The 27511-nt window shown below is 49.4% G+C and overlaps 2 protein-coding genes and 1 long non-coding RNA gene across 3 annotated transcripts in view; 2 read left to right on the forward strand and 1 right to left on the reverse strand.

Annotated features, from left to right (window-relative positions):
- The first annotated feature begins 2660 nt into the window (after positions 1–2660).
- Positions 2661–14598, forward strand: ALG1 (ALG1 chitobiosyldiphosphodolichol beta-mannosyltransferase). Its single transcript, XM_039885288.1, has 13 exons — positions 2661–2893; positions 3849–3926; positions 4030–4133; positions 5189–5337; positions 6733–6822; positions 7235–7345; positions 8060–8181; positions 8357–8395; positions 8664–8723; positions 9493–9603; positions 10840–10954; positions 11854–11929; positions 12913–14598. The coding sequence occupies exons 1-13, from the start codon at positions 2686–2688 to the stop codon at positions 13042–13044; spliced, it is 1395 nt and encodes a 464-aa protein (XP_039741222.1). The 5' UTR covers positions 2661–2685; the 3' UTR covers positions 13045–14598.
- Positions 13721–27101, reverse strand: EEF2KMT (eukaryotic elongation factor 2 lysine methyltransferase). The gene is made up of 8 exons (XM_039885289.1): positions 26970–27101; positions 24717–24776; positions 23104–23184; positions 21797–21898; positions 17491–17624; positions 17101–17396; positions 15661–15810; positions 13721–13990 (listed from the first exon to the last, which is right to left on the reverse strand). Exons 1-8 carry the CDS (start codon positions 27063–27065, stop codon positions 13890–13892), a joined length of 1020 nt encoding a protein of 339 aa, XP_039741223.1. The 5' UTR covers positions 27066–27101; the 3' UTR covers positions 13721–13889.
- A 127-nt stretch (positions 27102–27228) lies between these two features.
- The window catches only part of LOC120620549 (uncharacterized), a 41098-nt gene continuing 40815 nt past the window's right edge, over positions 27229–27511 (forward strand). Inside the window, exon 1 of the long non-coding RNA XR_005657933.1 lies at positions 27229–27296. This is a non-coding gene — a long non-coding RNA (uncharacterized LOC120620549). The remainder of the gene's footprint in view (positions 27297–27511) is intronic.

Raw genomic sequence — 27511 nt, forward strand, 5'->3', positions numbered from 1 at the left:
AATCAAAATAATAAAAATGCCACCACCAAAATGTGCTTCGGACGTTCCTTCTGAGCAGGCCCCAGGTCAGGGTTTCTCAGTCTTTTTATTTCATTCTTGCCTTTCTCTACACCTCTGCCCCCCAGTTTTTTTAGACACATTTTCCCCTTAACTTTATTGAGATATAATTCATATACCATAACACTCACCCCTTAAAAGGGTACAGGCAGTGTCTTTTAAGGTATAGTCACAAAATTGTACAACCACCACCACTGTCTGATTCTAGAATATTATCACCTCAAAAGGAAACTCTATACCTATTAGCAGTCACCCCCTCCGCTCCCCGCACCTCAGCCCTTTAGCCTCTATGGATTTGACTATTCTGGATGTGCCATAGAAATAGAATCATACAATATGCGACCTTTTATGTCTGACTTCATTTGTAATAATGTTTCAAGATTCATCCACGCTGAAGCATGAATCAATACTTCATTCCTTTTTATGGCTGAATAATATTTCATTGTGTAGATAGGTCACATTTCATCCATTCATTAGTTGATGGACATTTGAGTTGTTTCTACCTTTCTGCTATTATAATGCTGACATAAACATTCATTTATAAGTTTTTGTTTGAAAACCTGTCTTTAATTCTCTTGGGTTTTACCTAGGATGCAAATGCTGGGTCATGTGGAATGTTCTATGTTTATTGAGGAACTGTCAAACTATTTTCCACAGTTCCACCAGTGATGTGTGAGGGCTCCTCATGCATTAGTCTTTGTGTGGAACTCCCATAAAATTTTAATACTGCAGACATATCATACATTTGTGTACAGTATGTATCTGCGCTTTATACATAAAAGTTTTTCTTTGCTCCCCAAGAACCATTTTTTGCACCTTCTGAGTGTGCCATTGAGAACAAATGTTCCAGGTGAAGCTTGTCACTATCATCACTTCTGTTAATCCTTACAATGAACCGGAAGTGGGCACTATTCTTATTCCCTTTTATACTTTAAACAAAACCTCTGGCTCTGAGCAGGGTGACTTATTGCAACCCACTGTCTCACAGTTAGTAGCAGGTGGTGCAGGGATGCCAGTGCCTGAGGTGACATCTTCAGCATCAGGTAATCCTGCCATTGTTTCAGCCTGGAAGGGGAAACAATACCTTTTGGACCTTTGGAAGAACTGACTTTCATGTGTTTCGTAAGTCAAGGGGGCAAGCAGAACAAGCAGGACTGGCTGGTGATACAACTACTCCTCTCCCTGGAGAAATGCCAATACCTTTTCCAACCGGAATTTTGTCTTCCAGGGCGAGGCATTTACTCTCAGTCTGTCACATGACTGAATAATAACTGTCATAACTGTGGCATCTGGCCCTTATCCTCTTAGGTCATCAGAGCCAGAGGGGCTGTCTGAGATATGAAGTTCCCTCCCTTAATTTACACATCATGAAAGCCAATTAATTGAGTGACTTGCTCGAGATCAAGGAGCCCACGAGGCTGAGGTCTCCAGATCCCAGCCCCATCCTACTACAGAGAGTGGATCAAGCGGGCAGGTCACATGCAACTAAAGGCAGGGGCCTAGCTGGGAACTGGGAGATTAATGAGGCTGCTCACGGTTGGTGTCAGTCTGCCCATCCCTCTCATTTGTACATATTTATTGGTTCTTCCGTCCCCTCTTCAGCTTAGGTTTCAAGCCTTGCCTCTGCTACATGTTCATTAATGGTGTGACTTTCAGTGTCCTTATCTGTAAAAAGGGGAGTCACAGGGCTATTGTGAGACTCAAATGAGAAATGTGACAAGTCTTGAGTTAGGGTCACTGAGGAACCACAGCAACACAGTGCTGCCCTGTCCAGTGGGCACTGCCCTGTCTAGGCTTTTATCCAGGGAGGTCTTGTTTTGTTTCTTTGTCAAATGCGTGAGTGAGGCAAGTCTGAGGGCAGGTGGTGGCTGTGCTGGGTGCTCTATAGGTTCTGGAGCAGCTCCCAAGGTGGAGGCAATGGGGGTGGCTTCACCAACATGCTCACAGTGTTTCTCAGCAAGGGGACATCTTTCAAAGTCAAAAGGCTGTCACATGGACACACACTAAATTCTGTAGTGTGGCTACTTTGGGAGGTGAAATTGGAGGATTAGGGAGAAATGTACCCTCATTACTATGAATACTTAAAATCATTATGGTTTTTACTTCCTTCTTTGTCCTTTTCTCTATTTTAAATGTTTTATTGAAGTATACAACACACATCCTGAAAAATGAGTAAGTTTGCAGCTGGATGAATTTTTTCAAGTGGAAAATATTAGTTACCAGCACCCAGATCAAGAAACAGAACATGGCCCCGCCCCGCACCCCCCCATCATCAGGGTCCTTCTCACTCAATCTCAGACCCTCTAGACAGGTCATTCCCCAGGATTCTAACAGCAAAAATTAGTTTTGATTTTATATAAATGGAACCAGCCGGTATGTACTCTTTGGCACCTGGCCTCTTTTCTTAATATTATGCTTATGAGATTCATCCAAATGGTTGTCTCTCAATATTTTAAAGTTACCTTAGAACTTTTAAATAAAATATTCCTAGATCTGCCGGCCGGCACTTGGTGAAACACGACCCACGCCTGCCTTCCCTCGGTCCACCTCGGGGGCTCTATACGCGGCTGCGCAAAGCGCGCTGGGCCCGCGGGAGCGCGGTCACGTGACTGCAGCAGGTCCGCCAAGATGGCTGCCTCCTGCGTGGCATTGCTAGCGCTGTCTCTGTTTCTGCCGCTGGTGCTGATGAGTGTGTGGAAGCGCTGGTGTCGGGAGCGCACTGCCCGGCATGTGATCGTTGTGGTGCTGGGCGATGTGGGCCGTAGCCCCCGAATGCAGTACCACGCGCTGTCGTTGGCCAAGCACGGCTTCTCAGTGACCTTCCTGGGCTTCTGCAGTGAGTGCCCCGGGGGCTGGGTGGGAGGCTGCTCTCTCAGCCTTTGAGTCGCAACTTTGATCGCCCTAGAGGGGCGGGGGCAGGGACTCCCTTTTTCTCCCTCCTCTCTCAGGTAGCTCTCCGAGATTGGGCGAGCCCAGTTCCGGGCTGGACAGCTGTTGCCAGATTTCTGCCCGGGCTCTGCTGGGTGGGTCTTTAGGAACAGCCAACTTTAATCGAGCGCCTGCCCTATGCCAAGACAGTGCTAAGCTAAATGAACTAATTGCATAGTTCTCATTTAATCTTCCTAGTAAGTAAAAGGACGGACTGGAACCCAGGGGCATGTGACTTCAGTGCTAATAACCACATCTCTGAGGCTACTGTTGTCAGGCTGTGTCTGAGTGGACAGGCAGCTTATCTCTGCATTCCTCACCCTTAATGCAGAGCTCTGCAGGCAGATGTTTTTCATATGTGCAGCATGTCCAGCTTTTGCCCTCTGTGTACAGACAGGGTCAGGCGTGTCTGCTCCTCCATCTTCCACCATGTTGACATCTTTAGATAAAGGGTAGCTCAACTCCCTATCAGGGACAAGCAGGAATAGTACTGGTTGCCTTTGGTCCCTGTTTACAGCCAGCTATCCCAGGGTGAGGGGGTGGAGTGGGACTTCCTAGGGGTCTCCCTGTGGTGGGATAATTCCACTATCCAGGGAATCTAGATCAATTTGAGGGTCTGTTATGTGCCAGACATTGTGTTAAGTAAAGATGGCTAAGATTCAGTCCCCTCCTTCTGTGGTCAGTCTAGTGGAATCTGGACAAGAATTGGCCTTATTCTCTGTTCTGGCTTTTGAGGAACAGAGAGCATTTTGGAAAAGTCTTATTTTCCAAAACACTCTCCACTATTCAGCTTGAGCTGGAGGATCATCTGACTTTAAATTAGATCGCCCTGTCCAGTACATTAAAGGGGACATTCTTTTCAGACTCCAAACCCCACGATGAGGTCTTGCGGAACAACAGAATTCGGATTGTGCCTTTGACAGAACTTCAGAGATTTACAGGTAGGATGCAGTCGATTCCAGATTCCCTTAAATCTGTGTTTTGCAGAGTTAGGGGAATCTTCAGGAACTCCTTTGGTAGTGACAACTGTTTTCTGAATTTCAGTTGGGCCGCACATTCTGCAGTATGGAATCAAAGTTGTATTTCAGGCGGTGCACTTGCTGTGGAAGTTGATGTGCAGGGAGCCAGCAGCCTACATCTTTCTCCAGGTATATGTCAGCCCTGCTTCCCTCTGTAAGAATGAATGTTAACCATCTTTTTTACTTTCCAGCCTTTTAAATATGCACAAGTTGGTAAATGAATTGCATATGAGTTTATGTGTGTATATAAACTTTTAAGAACATGAATGGGAGCCTATGGTATATGTCCATTCTTTTTATGGTACCCCTCCAGTCTATTTTTCTGTGTTGTTACAGGTAAGTATTACATTGTACTTATTACATATCTAAGTGTTTTATGTATTAAACTCATTTAATTTCTCACAACAATTCTAAGAAGTAAGTTCTTGTACTACTTACATTTTAGAGTTGGGGAGACCTAGATCCAGGGAGGTTTTGTAAGTAGCCCATCATCACACAGCTAGGAAGTGCAGGAGGCAGGATTTTGAACTAGGTAATTAGTCTGGTCTTGGAGTTATGCTCTTATCCTCTTCCCTCCACTGCTTTTAACATACAGAACCACGTTTTAATTGGCTGCATTGTATCCTAGCATGTGACGTACCTTAATACGTTTATTTAGTTTTATCTTAATGGACACTCAGATTCTTCCTTTATTTAAAAAAATTTTAAAAAATTTTATAGATTGTGTGGCAAAGAGCATCAGTGAACATATGTAATTTTGCACGGGTTTAGTCTCTTTTTTGGGATAAGTTCATAGGGGTGAAAGTGCTTGGTCAAAACTCATGCACTTTAAAATGTTGTGGTGTGCTGCTGGATAGTCTTAGAGTAAGGCTGGGCCAATTTATTCTCTACCCAAGGGGATACATACCCTTCCCCCACATCTGCACCACTACTAGCTGTTGTTAAGTGTTTTAGAGTTTCCATTCTATTAGGTGAAAAATACACCTCCTTGTTCTATTTTTTGTCTCCTTGATTATCAGTGATCCTGGACTTTTCAGGTTGGTTAGTTTTGTTTCTTCTATGACTTTTTATACCTTTTTTGGTGAGGAAGAGGGTCTTCTACTTATCGGTCATATACATGGCATTCAGTTTATTGTTGATGATGGTCTAGTTTCCTCCTGTTCATTCAAGTCTCTTTTCCCTAGAACCCCCCGGGCCTGCCTGCCATTGCCGTCTGCTGGTTTGTGGGCTGCCTCTGTGGGAGCAAACTTGTCATCGACTGGCACAATTACGGCTACTCCATTATGGGTCTAGTGCATGGCCCCAGCCACTGCCTCGTTCTGCTGGCCAAGTGGTGAGAGTCTGGGAGGAGGCTGCAGACACCTTCCCCAAACTGCGGTAGGAAGAAGGGCCGGTGTGAAGGCTCAGTAAAGCCAGTTTTCTGTGTGCTCTGTGGGGTAAGGGCAAGGTTGCAAAATTGGGCTGACGCTGGTTACACATGATGGAAATGGGCCTACGCAAAAGAGGGTGTTTGTTGGCCCATGAAACTGATAAGTCCAGAGAAATGTCTGACTTTGAGCTCGAAAAGGTTGTCCTCAGGACCCCTCTCATCCCTGTCTCCACACTCCCTCTTTGAGGTGTTTCTCAGGTTCTGGGAGCTCCCCTTGCTCTCCTCCCTTCTGCTTGGCTCCTGCTCACGTGCCATCTTCTGATGCCCACCGAGAGGTGGGGTCCCAGAGGCACCCACACTGGATGCCCAAATAAAGACCAGGGACTGCTGCGGGGAGATGGGGATATGGGTCACAGTCTGCTGCAGCCGATGAGACAGGGAGAGGGAAGAAAGGCCTGTGTGAGCAGGTCGGATCTGGAGCAGGAAGTCAGTCATGTTCTGAGCCTGGGTATGCAACATCTGTCTTGGTGGGGACTTGCAGCCTCAAGCCATTGGCAGCTTTGGCCTCTCCCCTAATGGGTCATTCCTTGATGGCAGTAATAGTGTTGGCGGCAGTAGCAGAAGTCATTAAGCACTTGCTGCATGCCACGCTCTGGCCGAGCCCTTTGTTCTATTCAGTCTATACTGTCCCCGTGTGAGGATGTCCTGTGATTACGCTCCTTTTCTGAGGCTGAGAAGCCAGTATACCACTTGCCACACAGCTAATAAGTTTGGTTCTAGGGCCGTCCAACTCTGGAGCTTTCTCTACCCTGAGTGAGGAGCAGGTCTTGATACACCAGCGGTGCTGAATAACTTAGAGTCCTCTCTCATTCCCCCTTTCCAGTTCTCTTTCAGTTCTTGCCTGTCATCAGGGCCCAAGTTTCAGTTTGAAGCTAATTTGTCATTAACTCCTTCCTAACTTTTTTTTTGCTAAACTCTCTTTGTAATGCATTGAGAGCATCCTCAGCCCCACAGCCTTTGCAGGGAACAGCTCAGTGTGGCTAGTTTAATAATGGGACTTTATTTTATTTTTTCTATTTATGGCAAGAGAGACTGGAATTTTTTCTTCTGTAGCAATATTTGGTTTTCTTTAAAAATAATTGTATTTAACCTGAGAAGCAATATAAGTTAAAGGTGTGAAGAAAATAATAGCACAAATGGAACTCAGCACAAACTCTGGGGAGGTGCCTGGCAAGGGACCCGATTTAGGAGACCCCAGCTCTGCAGCTTCTTTTATATTGGCAGGTGTTGAGTCCCCTGGTGGTTGTGGCGGTGGGGCCTGGCCAGGGCTCCCGGCTGACCAGGGATGTATCTTTTCAGGTACGAGAAGCTTTTTGGGCGCCTGGCCCATCTGCACCTGTGTGTAACCAATGCGATGCGGGAAGACCTGGCAGAGAACTGGGGCATCAAGTAGGTCCCTGGAGAGGCGAAGGGTCCCAGCGCAGTTGGCGCCAGCTGCAGTGCCTGTTGGCAAGGCATCTAGGAATCCCTGGGGGCCTGGGAGATGGTTCCTGGGAAGCCTTGGGAGGAGGGGGCTGGAATTTCTTTCCTAGCCAGTCTGATAGCCCGGGCAATTTTGATGTTAGAACTTCTCTTTATGCTTCCCCAAGTAATTCAAAGCTTTTTTTTTTTTTTGTAAGATGAAAGCAGTGTTTTATTTGTTGTACTGTTTTTTTCCCTTTTCACGCCAGAGCTTCTTATTGTCATTGTCTGAGACTTGGTTCCCCCAATCACCCTTTTTTTTTTTCTGGCTCTTCCTGAGTTTTCTGTTTCTTCAGCCTTTCTCTGCTTCTCCTAGAGTCCCCCAATGATCTCATTGCAGAGCTGTGACTGTCTATGACAAGCCAGCATCTTTTTTTAAAGAGATGCCCTTGGACCTGCAACACCAGCTCTTTATGAAGCTGGGCCGCACCTACTCTGTGTTCAGGACCAGGTAGGTCTCCTGTCTTCTGTCTTCAACTGCCTTCGCTTGTGTTCACTGCCATCTTGGCTTCTCCCCCATCTCCTCCCTGCAGACCTGGGAATCCACTAAATCCAGCTAACTATGGCTGCAGGCCCACTGCCTATTCATAAATAAGGTTTTACTGGAACGCAGCCCATTCATTCATTTATATATTGTCCACAGCTGCTTTCATACTACAGCAGTGGAGCTGAGTTTTGCAACAGAGATGGTATGGCCCCCAAAGTCTGAAATATTTATTCTCTAGCCGTTTAAGGAAATGTTTGCCCTGTGCTAGGCTTTGGGTGTCTTTACCTTCCTGCCTGACCCCATGGCAGGGTCTGTGGACCTTGTGCTCTCTGGGGTGTCTCACGAAGGAAAGGCCCCTTGAACAGGCCCAGTTGTTTGCTCCTTCCAATAACTGGGGAGCCAGTTGGGATGTCACAGCATCCTCCTCTTAAGTCAAGGAAATGATAAGAACAGTAAGCTGGTGAAGGCAGGGGCTGAGTCTGTGTTATCTGCTGTTGTGACCTCAGCATCTGGCAACAAATAAGTATTGATAAAGCAAGGTTCGTGTCTGTGCCCAGGCCTAGGGTAGTAGAGTTGGCTTGGTGGCTCTGAATGTGGCCACACTCTGACCTTTGGGAGCCTCTGGGTCTTGCTGTGGCTGGAGATGGCATCTCACAGGCTCTGTCTCTGCCCCTTCAGCTCAGAACCCTCAGACCTGGCCACGGAGAGGTCTGCCTTCACGGAGTGGGATGCTGGGAGCAGGATGGTGACACGTCTTCGTGGGCGGCCGGCCTTGTTGGTCAGCAGCACGAGCTGGACAGGTCTCAGGGCCCTCCCGGGCATTTGGGGCTGAGCCTGCATTTCTCATCCCTGCCAGACCTGTGCCTCACATGTATTCAGGGATCTCTGGGGTCCTGATAAGAAAGGGGAGGGCATTGAACTGGGTAGGGAGGCATCTAGATACCAGCTGTGATACTCAGTTTCCTTTTCTTGTAGAGGATGAAGACTTCTCCATCTTGCTGGCAGCATTAGAAAGTAGGTGTGTGGCTGTGAGCAGGACCTGGGCTTGTTGGGGGCTGTTGAGCTGCTCACCTGGCTTTGTGTGGCATCTCTGCAGAGTGTTCCTGCCCTGAGGGCTGCTGGGTGGGCCAGCCTGAGGGCGGTAGTGGTTCTGAGTCCCCATTTGGGTCATTGACTTGACCAGGCCCTAGATCTGAAAGGCCGCCACTTGGACAGTGATCTTACCCCTCCCTCACTTGACTAGCTGATCCTGGTTATCATGTGTTTATTTTCTTAAACTCAGAGTTTGAACAGCTGATCCTGGATGGAGAAAGCCTTCCTTCTCTGGTCTGTGTGATAACAGGTACCTGGGACCCTCCCTGTTCCTGTATTTAGCTTGGGGGCAGTGGAGAGGGCAGAAGGCACCGTTTTCCTGTGTACCTTCCCCATGCGAGGCACACGGTGTTCCTTGCCTCCTTAATCCTCACAGCAGCTCTCTGAGATAGGGTTTTCTACAGCCACTTGACAGAAGGGGAAACTGAGGCTCGGAGGGGCCTCATGGCCGAGCATGAAGTCGAAATTTGAATCTCTCAGCACAACTTCAGAGATACTGAGCTTTCTACTTCTGCAGTGGTTTCTAGGCTTTTTTTTTTTTTTAACAAAAGAGGCCACTGCCTGACATAAAATTGCCCCCAAAGTGGTCCAGCAGCAAGAGGAGAGAGCTGTGGTTGAAGCAAGAGCATCCTGGGCACTGCCGCCCTACCTTGTGCACGTCCTTCCTCCTGGCCCCTGGGCTCCCGGAGTGGCAGGAGCCCACTGCATGTGCTGTGCTGCCTGAGGTGCCTGGCGGAGCACGGGGATAGTCTGTGAGAAGCCGTATCTAGTTGGCACTCTGGTGCCTGGTTAGAGTTTATTCTGGCCACATTCACAGCCTGTTTGGTGCAGGTTGCCGTGGCCTCAGCTGTCAGGGTGAACATCCCTGGAGGTTGTTTCTGGAAGGGGCTGGATGGAGGCCTCTTGGAGCTCCGAGTGCGGGCCTCCTGCTGACACCTTTGCAGGGGCTTCCGAGGCCTGGAGCCTTGGGATGAAGCCAGAGATGGGCCCAGTAAGGTGACTCTGGTTTTCTCTGCAAGGCAAAGGGCCTCTGAAGGACTATTATAGCCGCCTCATCGGCCAGAAGCATTTCCAGCACATCCAGGTCTGTACCCCATGGCTGCAGGCTGAGGACTACCCCCTGCTTTTAGGTAAGAACACCTGGCAAGAGGCCTACAGGAGGGGACCGAGATTTAAAAGGGAATACTCTAGGGCAGGGGCCAGATTTTTTCTGAAAAGGGCCAGATCGTAAATATTTTACCAGCTTCTGTTGCATATTCTTTGTTTTTACAACCCTTTAAAAATTAAAAGCCATTTTTAGCTCAAGGGCCATATACACACAGGCCTCAGGCTGGGTTGGGCCCTGCTTGCCACTGCTCTAGGGGCCACCTGGGACAGGGAGAAGCCAGTCTGCCAAGAACCTGTCAGAGGAGCTCTTGGCCAAACTCCAAGAGATGAGGCCATTTCCTGGTGTGCCAGTTTCTTCCTGCCTGGTGGGCCTGGGAGCTGTTTGCCAAGAGATTCTGTGAGGGTTCTGTCCTCTCAGCCTCCATGCCCTCAATTCAGTCCTGCTCTTTTGTTCATGCAGAAGGGCTGGGCCTGGTCTTGGGTTGGCGCCCACCGTTCCCCAAGTGTGGGAGGGCAGTGCAGAGATGATGCGTTAAACAGTGTTGATTCTCCCAGCGAGAACGCCCTCCCCTCTGTCTCTTCCCGTCATCATTACTCTGGGGAGGGAAGAATTGGCTTGGTGCTAATAAGTTTCTAAACCCTCATCTTCTAGCAGTCCTGGGCAGAGGGCCTTTGGTAGGCAGGCGCTTCCAGCCAGTATGTAGTGATGTGAAGTTGTTTATTTGGCTTTATTTTCACAGTGACAGCTGGTTTTCTGTTGGGTCTGCTCTGGGTTCTTTTTCTAATTATTGTGATAAAATATATATAACAAAGTTTGCCATTTTTACCCTTTTTCCATTTTTAAGTGCACATATGACTCAGTGGCATGAATTACATTTACGATATTGTGCAATCATCGCCACTGTATATCCAAGACATTTTCATCAACCCAAGCAGAAACTGAACCCATTAAGGATAATTGCTATGGATTCTTTTAAAATAATTTGTGGTTAAGTAGAAAAGGGGTCTGTTTAAATAAAAATGTCGGTGATAGGCAAGTAATTTTCAGATGGGGCCAAGTGTTCAGGAGTGACAGTTGGGAAGCCCTGCTGTGTCCCCGCCCCTCGCCAGGCTGCTTGGCCAATTCCAGCCAGTTGTATGTGGAGCTGAGAGCGTTTTCCACGTTTCACTCCTCACCAGAGGTGTCGATCCACAGTCCTTAGGGGATGTGTGGTCACAGGGCCCACAGCCAGTGCTCTGACGACCTCCTCACCCCGCAGGGTCAGCAGACCTGGGTGTCTCCCTGCACAAGTCCTCCAGCGGCCTGGACCTGCCCATGAAGGTGGTGGATATGTTCGGGTGCTGCCTGCCCGCGTGCGCCGTGAACTTCCAGTGGTAGGTGTGGAAACGGAATCCTCCCGGAATTAGGGGTCAGGTTCTCAGATCAGCAGCTAAGGGAACCAGCGTGGCCAGACCTGCCCCGGCACTGCCTCAGAATCAGGCAGCTTGGCCAGGTGGCCCCAGGAGTCGGAGCCCTCGGGGTCCTTTGGGCGGGCTGAGTCCCACTGCAGGAGTTGGCTTCCACTTAGAACTCATGTTATATGAAAAATATGTGTCCTAAAATGTCAACCCTAGGCCTGTGCTCAAAGGATAGAATGACGGCTGGAATTGCCTGCACAATTTACAAGGTTTTATTTCTCTTTCTGTCTCTTTTGTCTGAGCTCATTTACTTGAATTCGGACCAGTTAAATGAGTGTAGTTCTCTGTCTCCACTCTTCCTGGCAAAGATGGGCATTTGGAGAGGGCAGTGTTATGGGTTCTAGAGACAGTTGCTCTGAATGGGGAATCCAGGATGTTAGACCCTCTTGCGAGCTGAGCTCTGCACGTTGGGATCGAAACCCTTGTCACCTAGAAAAGTCACCCTTAATGTGCTGAGCCTACCTCCAGTAGAGTTGCCTTTTATCTTGTTTTCTGCCGTGTGATTAAGAAAAAACACAGAACCCACCGAGCATGTTCTCACTAAAAAGAGGACATAGCAGAAAAAGTCCAGATCCTAGTTCACTGCCTCTCTGTCCCCGAATTGGTTTGGGTTTTTGATGTGTATCTTTCCACATATTTTTTCTTTTCAGATGTCAAATCTAGGAACAGATTCACTGAAACCAGACTGACTGACTGACTGTCCCTGACCCCTGGCTTAGCCTTCGGGTGGGGGGCAGTGGGGTGGGGGTCTGGATGGGCACCACGGGGCTCTGGTCTCCAGGCCATTCTCAGGCTTTCCTTGATTCTCTCTGCAGCTTACATGAGCTTGTGAAACATGGGGAAAACGGCCTGGTCTTCGAGGACTCGGAGGAACTGGCGGCTCAGCTGCAGGTAGCTGTGGCTGCCCCCATGCCAGGGCTTGCAGGCTTTGGAGGCTGGCACCGAGCCATGTTGCCATGCTCCTTGCTTTCTGGGTCTGGGTGTAAAGCAGTGGGAGGGAGCAGCGGTCCCAGAGGGCGGGCCTCAGTGGGCTCAGGGGAATTAGGGCACACCCCCTTCTGCTGTCTGGGGTTACACCACACAGATGATGCACAGGTGGACGGACTGTAGGTGCCACTTAGGGAGTGGCTGGATCTAAGGAGAGAGAGAGGAGTGAAGGGAGCTTCCTGGACCAGCCTTGCAAGATGGGCCAGAGTCTTCAAAGGGTACTTCTTATTATAAAAAGTAATACATTATCATTTTTGACAGTTGAGACCATGGGCAGCAAACTTTCTGAAAAGGCCCAGATAGAAAAATCTGTGAATGAAGGTGTGGCTATGTTCCAAAACAAACTTTATTTACAAAGAAAGGTGGAGGGCTGTGTCCGGCCTACAGACTGTAGTCTGCATACACCTGACTTAGTTTAGCAAAACTGGAAAGAACACAAACACCCTTGTTCCCAGCACATGGGCGGGACAGTGCTGGGCCGAGGCCGAGGGGTTGGTGCTCCTGGTGGAAGGAATAGCACGGCAGAGGCTGGGGGCTGCTGCAGGGCACGGTGTGTGGATGGTGAACACTGCAGCTTGGCTGCCATGTCAGGCAGGGGCGGAGTAGGAGATGGAGCATGGCTGGGGCATGAAGGCCCTCGTATGCTGGTGAGGGAGGGGGCTTGTTGGGGCTCAAAGCCATTTAGGCTGATTCAACAGGCTGAGTGTAGAAGCTGGGCCAGCCAGCACAGGGATGTCACTGGAGGCTCCTGGACATCGGTAGTGGGAGTGTGGACGCTGAGGGAGGTCCTGGCAGCTGGTGTTTGGAGATGGGGCTGGAGTCTAAGCTGTTGGGAAGGAGGTGGGCGGAAGTGGTAATGAGGGAAGTTCTGGTCATTTTTATTCTAGATGCTTCTCTCAAAGTTTCCTGATCCTGCTGGCAAGCTGAACCAGTTCCGGAAGAACCTTCGGGAGTCTGAGCAGCTTCGTTGGGACGAGAGCTGGATGCAGACGGTTCTCCCTTTGCTTATGGACACATGACTCCCCCCACCCCCAGCATGTCTTGATGCTGGAGGTCATGTAGGAGACTGTCATAATGCTGCGAAACCCTCCCTGCTCTTTTCACCTCCCCCCAGAAGCCTGGCCCACTTCCCTCCTCTAGCCTCTTTTAGCTGCTGCCCAGTCCCTGGATACTCTTTAGAGCAGCGCCTCCCAGTGGACAGAAGCTGAAAGGACAGCAGCAGGCCCAACCTACAGAATGAAGTTATTTTAATGAAGAGTTTGTGGCCCAGGAAACTGGTTCAGCCTGGTTTCTTCTTTGGAGGCCCTGAATCACTTCTTTTTAACCCTCTTCTTTGAGTCTTTTCTTCCTCCCAATTTATTACTTTTCTGTTATTTGCCTGGGCCTCTTCAACATCTCTTTGTCCCTGCTTTTGTCTCCTGGTAACTGCTTTTCCCAGCATCTGCTCTTTCGACTTCCTAGTATTTTGATCTCTGCCTTAAATACAGGCACTGCAGCCCACTGCACTGTAAGAGCAGAGATGTGTCACGCGTATTATGGGCTTAGCTTTGTGAAGGATGTTTGTCCAGGATGGAGAGAAAACATAATATGTTTTCATTTGCACAAATGAAATGCTTATCTGAGCCAAAATTTTCATTTCTGACTTACGGTGATTTGCTTAAGAACCAGAACTGTTGACAGAAAGGGGCACCCACGCACTTGAACAGTTTTCTATTTTGTTAGAACAGTCTGTGGTTCCTGACTTGGAATTTAACATCCTTCAAACATTCAAGTCCAATGAAAGTTTTATCAGCTTTCCCACATAAAAATTCCTTCTGGGACAGGGATTTGATTTTCATGGTGATCTTCAAAGACGTGTATGAACCTACAGTGTTAGTTTCAGAATCGCTGTCTCTGAGTGCTCTTCATAAGGAAACAGTTTCTGGTCGTGGCGAGGCACAGCTTCCCATGGGATCCCAACCTGGCCTGGAAACAGAGCATATGTATCTCAGGATGGCGGAGTTTGGGGACAGGATGTTATCCCATCAATATGGGACAAACCTGGAGGTGGGGTGTAGGGGTACAAACCACAAATTTCCAGGCCCCATCCACACACCTAGAATCAGCCTCCAGAAGTGGGATCAGGAACGACAGCCAGGTTTGCCACCTCTGCCCACCCGGCCATGCCCATCCCTGGTAGGTCACAGCCTGCCTGGGTTCCCTGTTGCTCTCTGTACCTGTCCTCCACCCTGTCACTGAGTTTAGCTTGGGAAGAGCCAAGATTTGAACCTGCTGTGCCTGACTGCTCAGCCTGGGTCTCCCCACAAAGGCTGGACCCACATCTGAAAGGGCTCCTGCCTTTTTCATGAGTGCAGATGTCTGAAGAGCTGTTGGCAAGGATCTTTTTGTCATCACAGATTTTCGATGAATGAAAAAGCTAACAATTATAAAAATGATATGTGACAGAAGTATAGAAGTGTCTATAATTCTGCTGTCCAAGTATAACCTAACTAGTGTATATTCCAGATTTCCCCCCATATGAATAACATGAAGATGGTTATTTTTTTAAATAAAAATGTGCTTATACTATATATGCTGTTTGGCACTTTACTTTCTTCACAGAATATACCGTAGATATTTTTCCATAAGTATCTGAAGGACTTCACTCTTAGGAGGCTGCATAGCACTCCAATGAGACCCGGCACATGCGGGTGGGCTATGGGGTTGTCTGTGAGTAGAGGCTGCTGCAGGTGGGGCTTTGCTTGGGAAGGCACGGTGGGCAGGGGGCAGTTTGGGGCAAACATGGGGTCCTGTACAGCTGCCAGGTTTCGCATTGGAAGCCTTGGTCGGGCCTGGCATGTGATGGGGATTGCAGGGCGGTGGTTGTGCAGTGGGGGTTGGGTGGACAGTATGAGCCAGCTGCCTGGCTCCTGTCCTTAGCTTGGGTAGCCACTTAGCCTCCCTGCACCCTAGTATTTCCATGGGTGAGATGGAGGATGACAGCCCACCTCTCCCAGCTGCTAGAGGTTCTAAAGACAGTGCTTGGCCTGCAGCAGTGCCAATTCAGGGCTGTGAATGGCAGACCCCTCCCTATTCTAAAGTTACCCCTTGTTCTTCCATTTACTGGGTACGTAATCCAGTTAATAGTGGCTACCGTTTTCCCAAGTGCTCCCCGCGTGCCAAGTCCTGTCCACCTCCCAAGTGTACAGTTTCCACTGTACAGATGACCAGGAAGCAGTGACAGCTCAGCTCCACCTGGATGGGTGGTAGGATCTGCCTCCAAAGCTTGTGCCCAACTGCCGTGTGGCCAGAATCTCATCTACCCTGACACCACTGGCATCTACCGTCCCTTCCACTTTACAGACAAGGAAACTAAGGCCCTAAGGCTCTCCAAACCTGCTACAAACGGATGGTAGGGCCGCTGGTTTCATACTGTGAGCTGCCCCAGAACCCACTCCCTAGTCCCTGCCTTCTCTCTGACCTCCAGGGTGGGGGTTGTCAGCCCCACAGTGTCATGTGGTCTGGGGCTTCCTGGTTTGTCTTCAGGGCCTCATTCCCTTACTTCCCTGATTTCTGCCTCACTGCAGTCCCATGTGGCCCTGAAGGTCTGGGAAGCCTCTCAGAGACAGCAGCCCATTCCGGGGCCCCGGGCTCACCCAGCTCGGTGGTGAACATCTGGCACGTCTCCGGGTTGCGGATGGTGAAGGCAACATAGGCGTCAGGAGCCCGCTGGTCCTTCTGGCAAGCAGAGAGCCTCTGCAGGAGCCCGACCAGGGAGAGGATAGTTTCTGGGCAATACAGCACATCTGTGATGAAAAACCCCAGTTTACTGACAGGGACTCCCTCTAGGATTTAGGACTCCGGAATGGAGGGCGCAGGGTTGTGCCGACCTTGGCAGCAGGGTGAGGGCCTGGAAAGCGGCACTTCTACTAGATGGAAAGAAAATTACGCAGCTAAAAAAAACCCTTAGGAGAGAAAAAAAAAAAGCGGCTGAAAGACACTGAAATAACTGGAAAATATCACTGCTGTTCCTTTAAAAAAAATCAATTCTTTGCCTATGGCCTGTTTAGAAGACACTTAAAGCAAACTTTGACTCTGCTTCAGGCTTCCTGTTCCCAGCAGCCTGCTGCTCTTTTCTCTGTGGTGTGGCCACCACCTGGGGGCATGCTGCTCAGGCTCTGCATTTCAGCCACTGTGGGCCCATGGACGTCAGGACTGTGGCCCAGGGCCAGAGGCATAGCACTATTACCAGACAGGGGACAGGGTAAGCTTGGCAGAGGACGAGGGGCCTGTTGGTGGTTGAGGCAAATGCCCCTTCTCTCAAGGACCCTGTCCGTGCACTAGTATGTGATGGGCTTATCTGTCGGAGGCTTGTCTCTGAAACATACCAGGGCATGCACCTAAGACAGAGACATGCAGGAGCCCTTCTCCTCAGGGACATGTAGACACATGGTGATGACACAGAGTGGAGGCAAGCCAATGGTGACAGAGGTGGGGGCACGCAGAGATTGTTTCCTGATTCCGACACCACTATGGTTGGACCCTAAGCCCGTGGGTGCCCATGACACACAGAGGATCAGACATGGTCTTGGGAAAATCATGCTATTCCTTGCAGCCCTGAAAAGACAAGGCTGCCATGGCCATTTCTGCCCCCGCAGACGGGCTGCTCTAGCTATTCATAGCCCCTAGCCATTCATTTAGGTTCTAGACGACAACTGAGCGGCCCGCCTCAGGCTGCTGGAGAGGGACATAAAAGTCTATCTACTGCCTGTGGCCTGGTTAACAGGTCAGGCTGGCTTGGCACCCTGGGGCCTGTTCTGTTCATCCCAGGCCTTGCTGGGAGGAGCCAGTTCACTTATCTGATGGAGCCATTACAATGGGAGTGTGCATATGGCCATTTTCTCTAACAGAAGGACTATGGCTTTAGGGCACTCACTTTGATGTTGCCCTGGAGGCCCAGAGTGACCCTACCAGAAGTCTCATCATTGCCTGCCTCTGCCCCCCACGGTGTCCACTGTCTCCTTCCCTGAGCTGAGAGCTGAGTAGAGCCACTCTCAGTGAAGCCACTCACTCCACTGGCCCGGGCTAGGTGGTACCTGCTGCGATGACAATGTCTGGCTGGAAGGCAGCGAGCTCAGAGGCTGTCACAGTGTCCCAGTCCAGCAGGGCCACTGTCACCCTGGGGCTCTCTGAATTGTGGGTATCATGTCCTTGGTGCTGCACAGGGGTGGTGGCGTCTGGCTCCAATGAGAGGCTATTGAGAAGGATGTTCCCTTGGAGCTGCTTGAGGACACGGCTGTGACAGTCACTGAAGACGTATGCTCTGGGACGGCACATCTTGCAAATGGCCAGGCCTGTGAAGCCAGCTCCACTGCCGAGCTCTAAGACAGTCCTGGGTGGGAGAAGGGGATGCGTGTCCGTAACTCTGCCGGGGTAAACCCGCCTCGGTGTCCTTTCCTGTGCCCCTTCCTGTGCCCCAAGGTCACCTGTGAGTGAAGACTGCTGGGTTCTCTATGGCCCATTCTGCGAGGTACAGTGCAGCATTCCATGTGACCAGGCCGGTGGTGCCGTGGGAAACAATGGCTGTGCTTTCAGAGAGCGTGACCGAGTCTCCAGAAGGCTGGAGGTGACAGGGAGAGAGAATTAATCCAGCCACCAGAAGGCAAGGAGCTGGCATTAAAAAGAAAAAAAAATACAAGTGGATGGTTAAACAAACTGATAAGTCCATGTCACAGAATACCACATAGCAATGAAAAAGAACAAACTACTAACACGTACACCAGCCTGGATGGACTACAAGGGCATTACACTGAGTGAAAAAAGCCAATCTCAGAAGGTCACCACTGTGTGATTCCATTTATCTAACATTCTCAAAATGACAGAATTGTGGACACAGAACAGACCAGTGGTTGCTGGGGGTCAGGCTGGTGGGGAGGGGGATGGGTATGATTATAAAGGGGTGGCCTGAGGGAGGTCTTTGTAGTGATGGAATGGTTCTGTAACTTGACTGTGGTGGTGCCTGTTTGGATATCCATGTGTGATAAGTGACGAAGAATTATGCACTGGGCAATATAGCACATCTGTAATGAACAACCCCGGGTTACTGACAGGGACTCCCTCTAGGATTTAGGACTCCAGAATGGAGGGCGCAGGGTTGTGCCAATGCTGGTGTCCTGGCTGTGAAGCTGCATGAGTGCCAGATGTCCCCACTGGGGGAAACCGGAGAAAGGGTACATGGGACCTCTCTGTACTATTTTTGCAGCTTTCTGTGAATCTATAATCATTAACAAAAAAAAGTCACAATTCTGTTATCATGAGCTATATGTGAAAAATCTTACTGTGGAGAATCTTTATGAATTCAGTATTTGGAGCTGGGGAATTCTGTGGCCTTTGGAGTTTCCTGTCACTCCCAATGCAGGTGGACGCATGTGCTCCAAGGAACATGCAGTCTTGAAACATGTTCTCCAACCTGGGCCGCTGAGAATGGCACCCACAACATGCAGTCACCCAGGGGGGTTTCCTGGCTGTCTCTGAGCTCATGAAACTCCCGTAGGGGGTTCAGGTTTCTGGAGTTTGTGAGCATTCATTTGTTCATTCATTCATCTACACGTTTTTTCCTGGGCATCTACTACGGGTGCTAGGGATTTACCTGTGACCAGATAACTTATTCCTGTTCTTATGGAACTTACATGCTAGTAGGTAATACAAACCATAATAAATAAACAAATTATTTCACACAGTTATTCAGTGCCACAAATAAAAAGGACATGATAGTGGAAGACTGGGGGGTGGGGGCGTGCAGGTCTGTTTCAGATAAATTGGTCAGGGAAAGCCTCTTTGAGGAAGTGACATGTGACCTGAGACCTGGGTGAAAAGGAGAAGTGAGGCATGTGAGGTTCTAGGGGCAGAGAATTCCAGCAGAGCAGGTGCAAAAGTCCTGAGGCAGCATTGTGGTTGGTAAGTTCAAGGAAGAAGATGATCAGGGAGCTGGAACATTGGTGGGTGGGAAGAACCAGATTGTGGAGGAAGGCAGGGGCAGGGCATGTGGGGCAACAAGGGCCACTTAAGGAATTAGGACTTGAGTTTGAGTACACAGGGAAGCCACTGGTGGGTTCTGAGCAAGTGAGGGACATGATCCGATCTGCCTCTTGAATCTGGAGGGTCCCTCTGAGGGATTTGGGGAAGATGGGTGCAGTGTAGTTTTGAGTCTTCCTGAATCCCCGCACAAGAACAGACAGAGAGTGAGACATGGACATTCACAACACAACTGGAGAGAGAAGAGGGAAGCTACGTGGCACGTGACACACGGAGGACAGAAGAATCCAGAGCCAATAGGCATTCACTGGAAATGTAGGGGCCAGCCAAGAACAGCAGCAATACCTAGTTGGGAACTTGCCTACCCCAGTCTTGGCACATATGGGGGACCCCGGGCGAGGGCTGCATGGCAACTAGAAATACTCAGAAATGTGTGATGACAACAGAAAACATCATTTCAGAAATAAAGACCATTCGAAGGAACATGAAAATGAAAACAAAACAAAAAGTAAACTCGAGAGAAGCAGGAGGTGAAAAAGTGATTTTTTTTTTAAAATCAGAAAGAAATTAAGGAAGAGATAGCTATGGGCTGAACTCTGTCCACCCAGGGCCCCCATTCATACACTGAAGTTCTAATCTCTAGCACTTCTGAATGTGACCTTATTTGGAGATGGGGTCTTTGCAAAGAGAATCAAGTTAAAATGAGGGCATTACAGTGGGCCCTAATCAAGTAGGACTATGTCCTTTTAAGAGGATGACATTAGGACACAGAGACATGACAGAGGGAAGGTGATGTGAAAAGACTCAGGGAGAGAGGCCTGGAACAGGTCCTTCCTGCACAGCCCTCAGAAGGAACCAACCCTAATAAACACTCTGGTTTGGGATTTACAGTTTCCAGAGCTGTGATATAATAATTTTCTTTTGTTTAAGCCACTCATTTTTAGGTACTTTGTTATGGAAAAAGGAATCAAAGAATAAATACTAAAAATTATATAATTCAGGAAGGATTCCTGAAAAAACAAAAAGATTTGAAATAAATATTGAAGGAGTACACACTGTACCTGAGATCACTAGCCCAGAACAATCAACTTCAAGACATTTGCTAGTAAAATTACTGGACTTGTAAGAAAAAAATCTTTTGGCCATCTAAAAGGATATGTGGCATAAATGGGGAAGGAAATTAGATTATCATCAGGCTTTTCCATAGCAATGATTTATGCCAAAGAAAATGGAGAAACATATTTAAGAGACTCAAGGAGAGAAAAATAGCACACTTTGAGCTTCATTAAGGACACAATTTGTAATGAAATGTACCTTTTCCAGGGATGGTAAGAAACCAGTTCACTAAGTTGAAAAGGAAAGATCAAGCCTGCATCTTCCTTTTCCTCTATAAGTTGTACCAGTGGGTAACTAAACAGTGGATGAAGGGCAACATCTCCTTATAAAATTTCTCCAGTTAATGAATGGAAACAAAATAATGGAATCGAAAAATCACCCTTTTAAATCAATGGGTTAATGAGTCTGAGCTCTGGGCATCCATAACCACTATCATTAAGAGCAGCAGTCCCCAACCTTTTTGGCACCAAAAAGGGACTGGTGCTCCTATGAGAGTCCAATGCCTGATGATCTGAGGTGGAGCTGAGGCGGTGATGCTAGTGCTGGGGAGCGGCTGCAAATACAGATGAAGCTTTACTAGTCTGCCCACCACTCGCCTCCTGCTGTGTGCCCTGGTTCCCAATAGACCATGGACCAGCACTGGTGTGCGGCCGGGGGATGGGGACCTGATTAAGAGGGTGAACAATAGATGTGATGTGCCTCCTAGAACGCCATACTGTGTTGTCGCCAAAGGGATCAAACAGACATGAATCTGAGTGGGCTTTTGAATCCAGACATCAATTTTTGGGAAACAGGATGGAGGAACAACTTGAACGGCACCATGTGTGTGCAACCAAAAGCCAGCCTGAGGAAATCTGTCCAGGCCAAACCACTAGGGCTGTTCAAGAGAGGCACTGCTGGGAAAAGAAAGAGCTGGCGGGTAGGGTACCTGCGGACGAAGGAAGACTTCAAGCCAGATCACTTAACGGACAAGACAAAACACGGGTGTCCAGAGGTGGACAGGGCAATGATAAAACCTGAGTGGTCATACCGAAAGGAAGGTGGTGGTTATTTTTGTAGGAAGGGAGGGCTGGGATGGGTCAGATGGGGCCTAGTAGACTGGCTGCCAAAGCTCTGTCCCTCGACTGGAGTGGTGGCTACCATGGTGGCCACTTGTAACGATTCAATAAGCTGTATATTTCTTTTGTGTGGTTTTCTGTATCTATGTATTATTTTATAGCAAAAGACTAAAAACAAACAAACATCCAAGATCTCTTTGGCTATTGGATACAGAATTGGTTTTTGTGGGGTAAGAAGCCAGAAGACTAGTCAAAAGGCTGAGACATTGGTTTAAGGTGGTTAGGACGGTGGAGGGTAGAGTAGGGGCGATTGCTGTCTTATAATACCCATCCATGCTGCGCAATTACTGTGATCTCCTAATTTAACCCCCAGCCACCTCATAAGATAGGTACTGTTCTGTGTTGAAGTGCTAAGTTTACAGATAAGGAAACTGAGGCTCAAGGAGGTTAGCTGATCTCACTTAAGACCACAGAACTGATGAGTCAGGATTTGAACTCACGGAGGCTGACTGTAGCCTGTGTTTTAACGCTGTGCAGAGGTGGCCGTTTGGCCTGTGTGGAGAGGAGGGTGCACATCTCCTACCAGTAGATAGCTCCGATGGCATTGGGTGGGCTCCTCAGCTGTCAGAACCTCCGCCAATGCCTCGTACAGCTCGTCCAAAGGCTCCGCGTGGATAGCTTCATGCTGGGGGGTGGGTGGAGCAAAAGCTTCAGCAAGAGCATTAAACTGACCCACATGAATCAAACAAAGGCCCTGCCTACTTGCTTTCACTCTGACTTCTAAAAATGGCTGGAAAATTTTCACCAAATTTGGAGGGGTGGTTTGGGATGGGTTGACTTAATATACGCCACCTGAAATAGAAACAATTCACTCAGTGGGGGCCCTAGGATATCTCAGAGACGTGTAGTTGACAGCAGCAGCAATGGGATTATGTGAGAGCTGCCATGTGACAGGGATTATGTGAGAGCTGCCATGAGAGCTCTGCCCTTGTATCATGGTGTCCTGGGCGAAGAAAACAAATGGTGCTTTTAGGTGGGCCCAGGAAAAAGCCACAAAGACAGGCACTCCACATCATGGGGTGTGGCTTCATTAGTGGGCATCCCCGTTGTGTGCCTCACGGGGGTGGGGTGGGCAGCATCATGTGGCCGCGTTTCTGCTGGTAGTGCCAGGACGACATGCTGGTGACTGCTAGATGCGCCATGTTGGTGAGAACTGCGGAGGGTGGTAACAGAGAATCCGGGAAGGTTCTGTGTGCTAAGCCTGGGCGAGGGGCGGCTCTTATGCTCAGAGGCTGACTGCATTGCGTCTGCCGCTGACCACTGAGGTATCTATCGCCTCTTTGAATTCCAGTCTAATGTGAAATCCAGCAAATTTGGGCTCATTCTTAAAATCTGTCCTGTATCAGTCAGGAAAAGAGCTACTCCAGGTAATTTACTGGGGAGAAGACAGTAGAAGAACCAGTTATAAAGGCACTGCAAGACCTAAACCTCCAATGGGGACAGTGCGGCAATCCACAGATTGGCAACAGCAGGAAACTGTCCTGTGGCTGGCAGGACAGAGAGAAGGTAGGGTTTCCAGCGCTCAGGGCTCTCTGGGAGGAATGAGAACCCGTACAGGAGATGCGGCCGCTGCCAGACCTCTGGAAGCAGAGAAGGAGAAATACCCTGGCCTCTCCTTCCCTCCTTCTCTCCACTGCCTCTCACTGGCCGAACCAGCAGGGAGCCAGTTGCCTGGTGAGCCCCCTGCCATATGGGGGTTTGCAGAGCAGGGAAAGGGCATGGGATAGATTTGAGCTCCTACAGGCAAGCAGGGGCAGAGGGCCCACTGCTGGAGAGCAGCCTAGTCCTAGATGCTGTCTGGATCCTGGGTGGACAGTGCCCACTACTGACCTTTCTGATGAGCTCCGAGAGAAAGCACCGGGCATACTTCACCGATGGTGGATGCTTCACACACAGAGGATGTTTCACGGTCTGTGACAAAGGACACGGGGGTTGCTGAAGAGACTGGGCCTTAAGTCTTCCATGAGCTTTAAGTGAATACAGGATAAACCCCCGTAACCCATTCCTTCAGCAAAGACATGTACAGACACAGGGTTCTGGCTCTAGGGGACTGTCGTGCATCTGAAAGAGTCAGTCTTAAAAATAAGCCCTTTCCTAAAGAACATTCACTACAGTAGTACAGGCTGTGGCAGGGTTTCTAACACCCATTCTGGGCAGGAACAGGAGGCATATGGACCCAAGCTAACACCCTGCTATAGATTGAATGTCTATGTCCCTTCCAAATTCATATGTTAAATCCAACCCCTATGCGATGGTATTGGAGGTGGGGCCTTTGGGAGGTGATTAGGTCATGAGGGTGGAGCCCCCATGTATGGGATTAGCTCCCTTATATGAGAGACCTTATAGAGCTCCTTTGCCCCATCCACCATATGAGAACACAGTGAGAAGATGGCCCTCTATGAACCAGGAAGTGAACCCTCACCAGACACTGAATCTGCTGGCACCTTGATCCTGGACTTCCCAGCCTCCAGAACTGTGAGAAATAAGTTCCTGTTGTTTATAAGCCACTCAGTCTATAGTATTCTGTTACAGCAGCTGGAATGGACTAAGACACACCACTTTCCAGGGAAGCCAGCATGAACTAGAGGTTGCAGTGAGGACAAGTGTGGGGTTTTCTGGCTCCATGGAAGAGGAAGGAGTCCAAATGGTGGGAACAAGGCAGATTTGGCACCTGTCATCCTGGAACTCACATCCCAGGCTAAGGAGATGGGTGAGAGCCAGACCGAGATGAATGCTGTGACGGCCAGGACAGAAGAAGACGAGGGCTCTGCCTGGAACATGGTGGGGGCAGAAAGGGACTCTCAGGGGCAGTACTTCAGTGGAAATCTACAGAAGCAGAAAGCAGGGGAGCATGATCCAGGCAGAGGGGACGGCTTGTTTAGGCTCCAAGGTGGCCACAGCCTGGCATTGGGGAAGGAAGGCAGGGAGACAGAATACATGAGAGCAGGGGCTGTGTCATGGGGCTTTTGGCTGGAGAGACTCGATTTTACCCAAGGTAACAAAATACCCACACAACCCCAGAGTGGTGGTTGCACATATACTCTCACCCATATGCACCTTAGAATAAAAAACCCACCCCTCAAAAGCAGGGGCCCATCTATATCTAGAAAAGAGACATGAGTGGGTGAGATTTGCCTTATTTTTCCCTTAAATGTAAAGAAGAAAGCCTCTAACAGCTAGTAAATGCTAGATGTTCCCACAGCTGTCAACTCTGTTTTCTCTGTGGACAGTTTAAAAAATATCCCCAATTCCCTCCTCTCAAGCAGTTCTTTGTATATTCTGATATCTTCATCTAAGAAAATAAAAGAGCCAGAGCTCTCTCAGGTGCTACCCCTCAAATGCAGAGTCTTTTAAAGGATACAACTGCACCCACTGTGCTTGTCATGTCCTCAAGGGCAGGTAGGGAGGCTGGTGATGTGCCCCAGTGATTCTGTGATTCTTACCTTCTGCAAAATATCCAGCAGCAGCTCAGAACCCGAGTCTCTTAATTTCTCTTCTAGGCTCTATTCAGAGACAGAGGGGAAGAGAGAAAAATCTCAAGGGCATTTTCATAGGAACATTAAACATGCAATAGGACATGTTGGCAAAGCACTAAGTGATCTCTCCCCAGGGACCTGGGCCAATTGGAAGCGTTGGAAGCAGAAGGCACGAGCGGCTAAAAGCCTGACCTTGACAAGTCCCAGGTTACACCTGGATGAGTTGGAGAAAGAATGTGAGGAGACAGACTCTTGGCTTGCATTAGCCCTGCTGCTTAGCCTCACCTGGGTCACAGATCAGCTCTGTAGCGTAACTGGTCAGCCAGAAATTAGTTAGCCACAACATCAGGACCTGATGGGTTTGCCTTGGACTTGACATCTGAGTTAAAATGGACATATAGAATGTGCAGCTCCCAGGCCCGCTATATTGTTCTCCTATAGGGGACTCCAGCTTGGCATTGAGCTCAGGCTCCAGACACAGGTAGATTGCTGTGCTGTGACATGGGGCAAATAACTCCATTTCTGCAGAGCAACCTGTCATGCCTTAAAAGGACTACTGGCCTGGCTTTAGCCTCTCTATCCTCATCTGCCATCTCCCCCGTCCTATCTCTGCTTATTCCATTCCAGCCACACTGGCTTCCTTGCAGCAGCTTGATCTCAGTGGCAGAGCCTTTCTCCAAAGACGTCCCATGGCTGGCTGCTTTATTATTCAGGTTCTGGCTCAAACGTCCCCTCTTTCAGGAGGCCTTCCCTGACTTTATAGCCACTGTCATCCCTGGTGTTTTCTCGCTTATTTATATACTTGTTTATTCTCTGGCTTTCCCATCTGAGCAGGGCCTCAACTGTATACTGCTGATCCTGATGCCTTGCTCATGGAAAGCATTCAGCAAATATCTGGTGATGGAATAAAAATACTAGCTAATACTTACATTCACTTACCATGAGACAGGCACTGCCTCAGGTGCTTCATATTCATGTACTCCTAACAACAGCTCTATGAGGTAAGCATCATTATATCCCGTTTTACTACTAAGAAAACTAAGGCACAGAGAGGTGCAGCCACTTGTCCAAGGTCACACATCTTGTATAAGATTGGGCCAGGATTCCAAGCAAGCAGGCTGTCCCCCAGGTCTGGGCTCGCCACTGCTGTGCTCTTACTTCTTTTCTAGTCAAACAACCTTTGTGGTCAAACACAATGACAGTTATAGTACCCACCACATGGGTGTTGTGGTTCAGCCTAAGTACACACTAACATGGGCCTGGTCCAGAGTAAGCACTCATTTCATGTGAACAATTCTAGTCAGTATTGAATTGGGACCGATCGAGGCTGTTGAGGTTTAAATTTGGGGTTAAAAAAGTACATATTCCTTTCTGACCAGAAATGAGCTCTTAGAATGCTAAATGGTTTACGTTAATGAAATACAAATGACTAACCACCACCCCTTAAGATGGGGCAGACTGGAGGAGGAATACATACCCAATATGAGTCATTCCAGTGACCTTACTGCACACGAATTATAAAGGAGGCAGTGTCATTAGGGCTCCTGCCTTGGCAGAAGGAAGCTACTGCCACTCTTTGCGATAATGGCAGGTTCCCAGGGCAGGGGAGGTGAGATCTTTCATCCCTTTTCTGGTCAGCTTTGTACCTCCCTATCTCTTCTATCAGAGGTTTAAGAGCCTCAAGCTGACTCAGACAATTTTGTCCAAAGCTGATGACACAGATGAGAAAACCCAGGTGTGTGCGTGTGTGACCTGGTCACTGCGCTCATTGCAACGTGGTCTTCTGCTGTCCTGAGGACGTTGACTGTTTACATAGGCAATGGCAGCTGTTACTCAATGGCCAGGATAATGAACGACTAAAAAACAAAGTCATAAAATTATCGTGAACTGTCCTAAAAACTAGAGTGAAAAGAGATTTGGGAGGAAACCCTGCATTCCTTCAATTCGCAGGACTCAAGGCAGTTCAGGGAGGTAAGGGGCCAGAAGAGGGAGCTGATGGCCGGGTGCAGGGTGGGCCTCCCAAGGACGCGCAGGTACATCTCCTGCTCCCCACTGCCAGTCCTCGCGGTCCTTGGCGCACCCGGCGGACGAGGACCTCAGGTCCTGCCGCGGCACCAAGGGAGTTGAGGCCGTCGCGTGGCGGAGGGGGCGGATTTGGTAGCCAAGGCCTCGACCGTCCCCAGCCTCCCCAGCCCGCCCTTCGCGCGCCCCACCACACACCTGCCAGGGAAAGGAACGCAGCCCGCGCGTCGCCAGGAAGCGGCGCTCGAAACTCCGCAGCAGGCGCGCGGAATCCACGTTCTCCTCGCGCGCCATGGCTGGGCGGGGCCGCGGCGTTGCCCGGGATACGAGACGGAAGCGGGGCGGTGCCCAGAGGAGGCGGGGCTTGAGGCCGGTCAGGGGGCGGGGCTAGAGGCGTGTCCGAGGGGTGCGCGGATGGGGGCGGGGCCACGGCATCGGCGGGGCGGAGTCTGGGTTTGGCGCCAGAATTGGGCTGCGTTGAGTAGTGAGCCCTCCTTGGGAGCGTCCCGTGAGGCTAAGGGCCAGGTAACGGTTCTCGCTGTTCCTTCACCTTTATGAGGGTCTTTTTGTCAGGGACTGCCTCTGCGGCCTTATCTTAGCCCTCTGCGCGTCAGCGCCACCCCTCTGGGACTGGGCAGGTGGGATCCTGACCGCCCTCACGGCCAGAGCTGTTGTCGGAGTGCCTCCTCAGGCCCAGTGACCGTGGACTCAGGCCATGGCCGCCCTTTCTCTCTTTGGAA

This window comes from Pteropus medius, unplaced genomic scaffold (assembly GCF_902729225.1).
Source record: "Pteropus medius unplaced genomic scaffold, Ma_sr-lr_union100, whole genome shotgun sequence".
Taxonomy (NCBI): domain Eukaryota; kingdom Metazoa; phylum Chordata; class Mammalia; order Chiroptera; family Pteropodidae; genus Pteropus; species Pteropus medius.

What these genes read in the sequence shown, in the direction of transcription:
- ALG1 (XM_039885288.1), top strand. Translation starts at nt 2,686, where the DNA reads ATGGCTGCCTCCTGCGTGGCATTGCTAGCGCTGTCTCTGTTTCTGCCG. An exon ending in GACCTTCCTGGGCTTCTGCA is followed by an intron (nt 2,894 to 3,848) that starts GTGAGTGCCCCG and finishes CATTCTTTTCAG; the next exon opens with ACTCCAAACCCCACGATGAG. An exon ending in CAGCAGCACGAGCTGGACAG is followed by an intron (nt 8,182 to 8,356) that starts GTCTCAGGGCCC and finishes CTTTTCTTGTAG; the next exon opens with AGGATGAAGACTTCTCCATC.
- EEF2KMT (XM_039885289.1), bottom strand. Translation starts at nt 27,065, where the DNA reads ATGGCGCGCGAGGAGAACGTGGATTCCGCGCGCCTGCTGCGGAGTTTC. An exon ending in AGACATTGTCATCGCAGCAG is followed by an intron (nt 15,811 to 17,100) that starts GTACCACCTAGC and finishes TTTTCATCACAG; the next exon opens with ATGTGCTGTATTGCCCAGAA. An exon ending in GATGTTCACCACCGAGCTGG is followed by an intron (nt 13,991 to 15,660) that starts GTGAGCCCGGGG and finishes CTCTGTTTCCAG; the next exon opens with GCCAGGTTGGGATCCCATGG.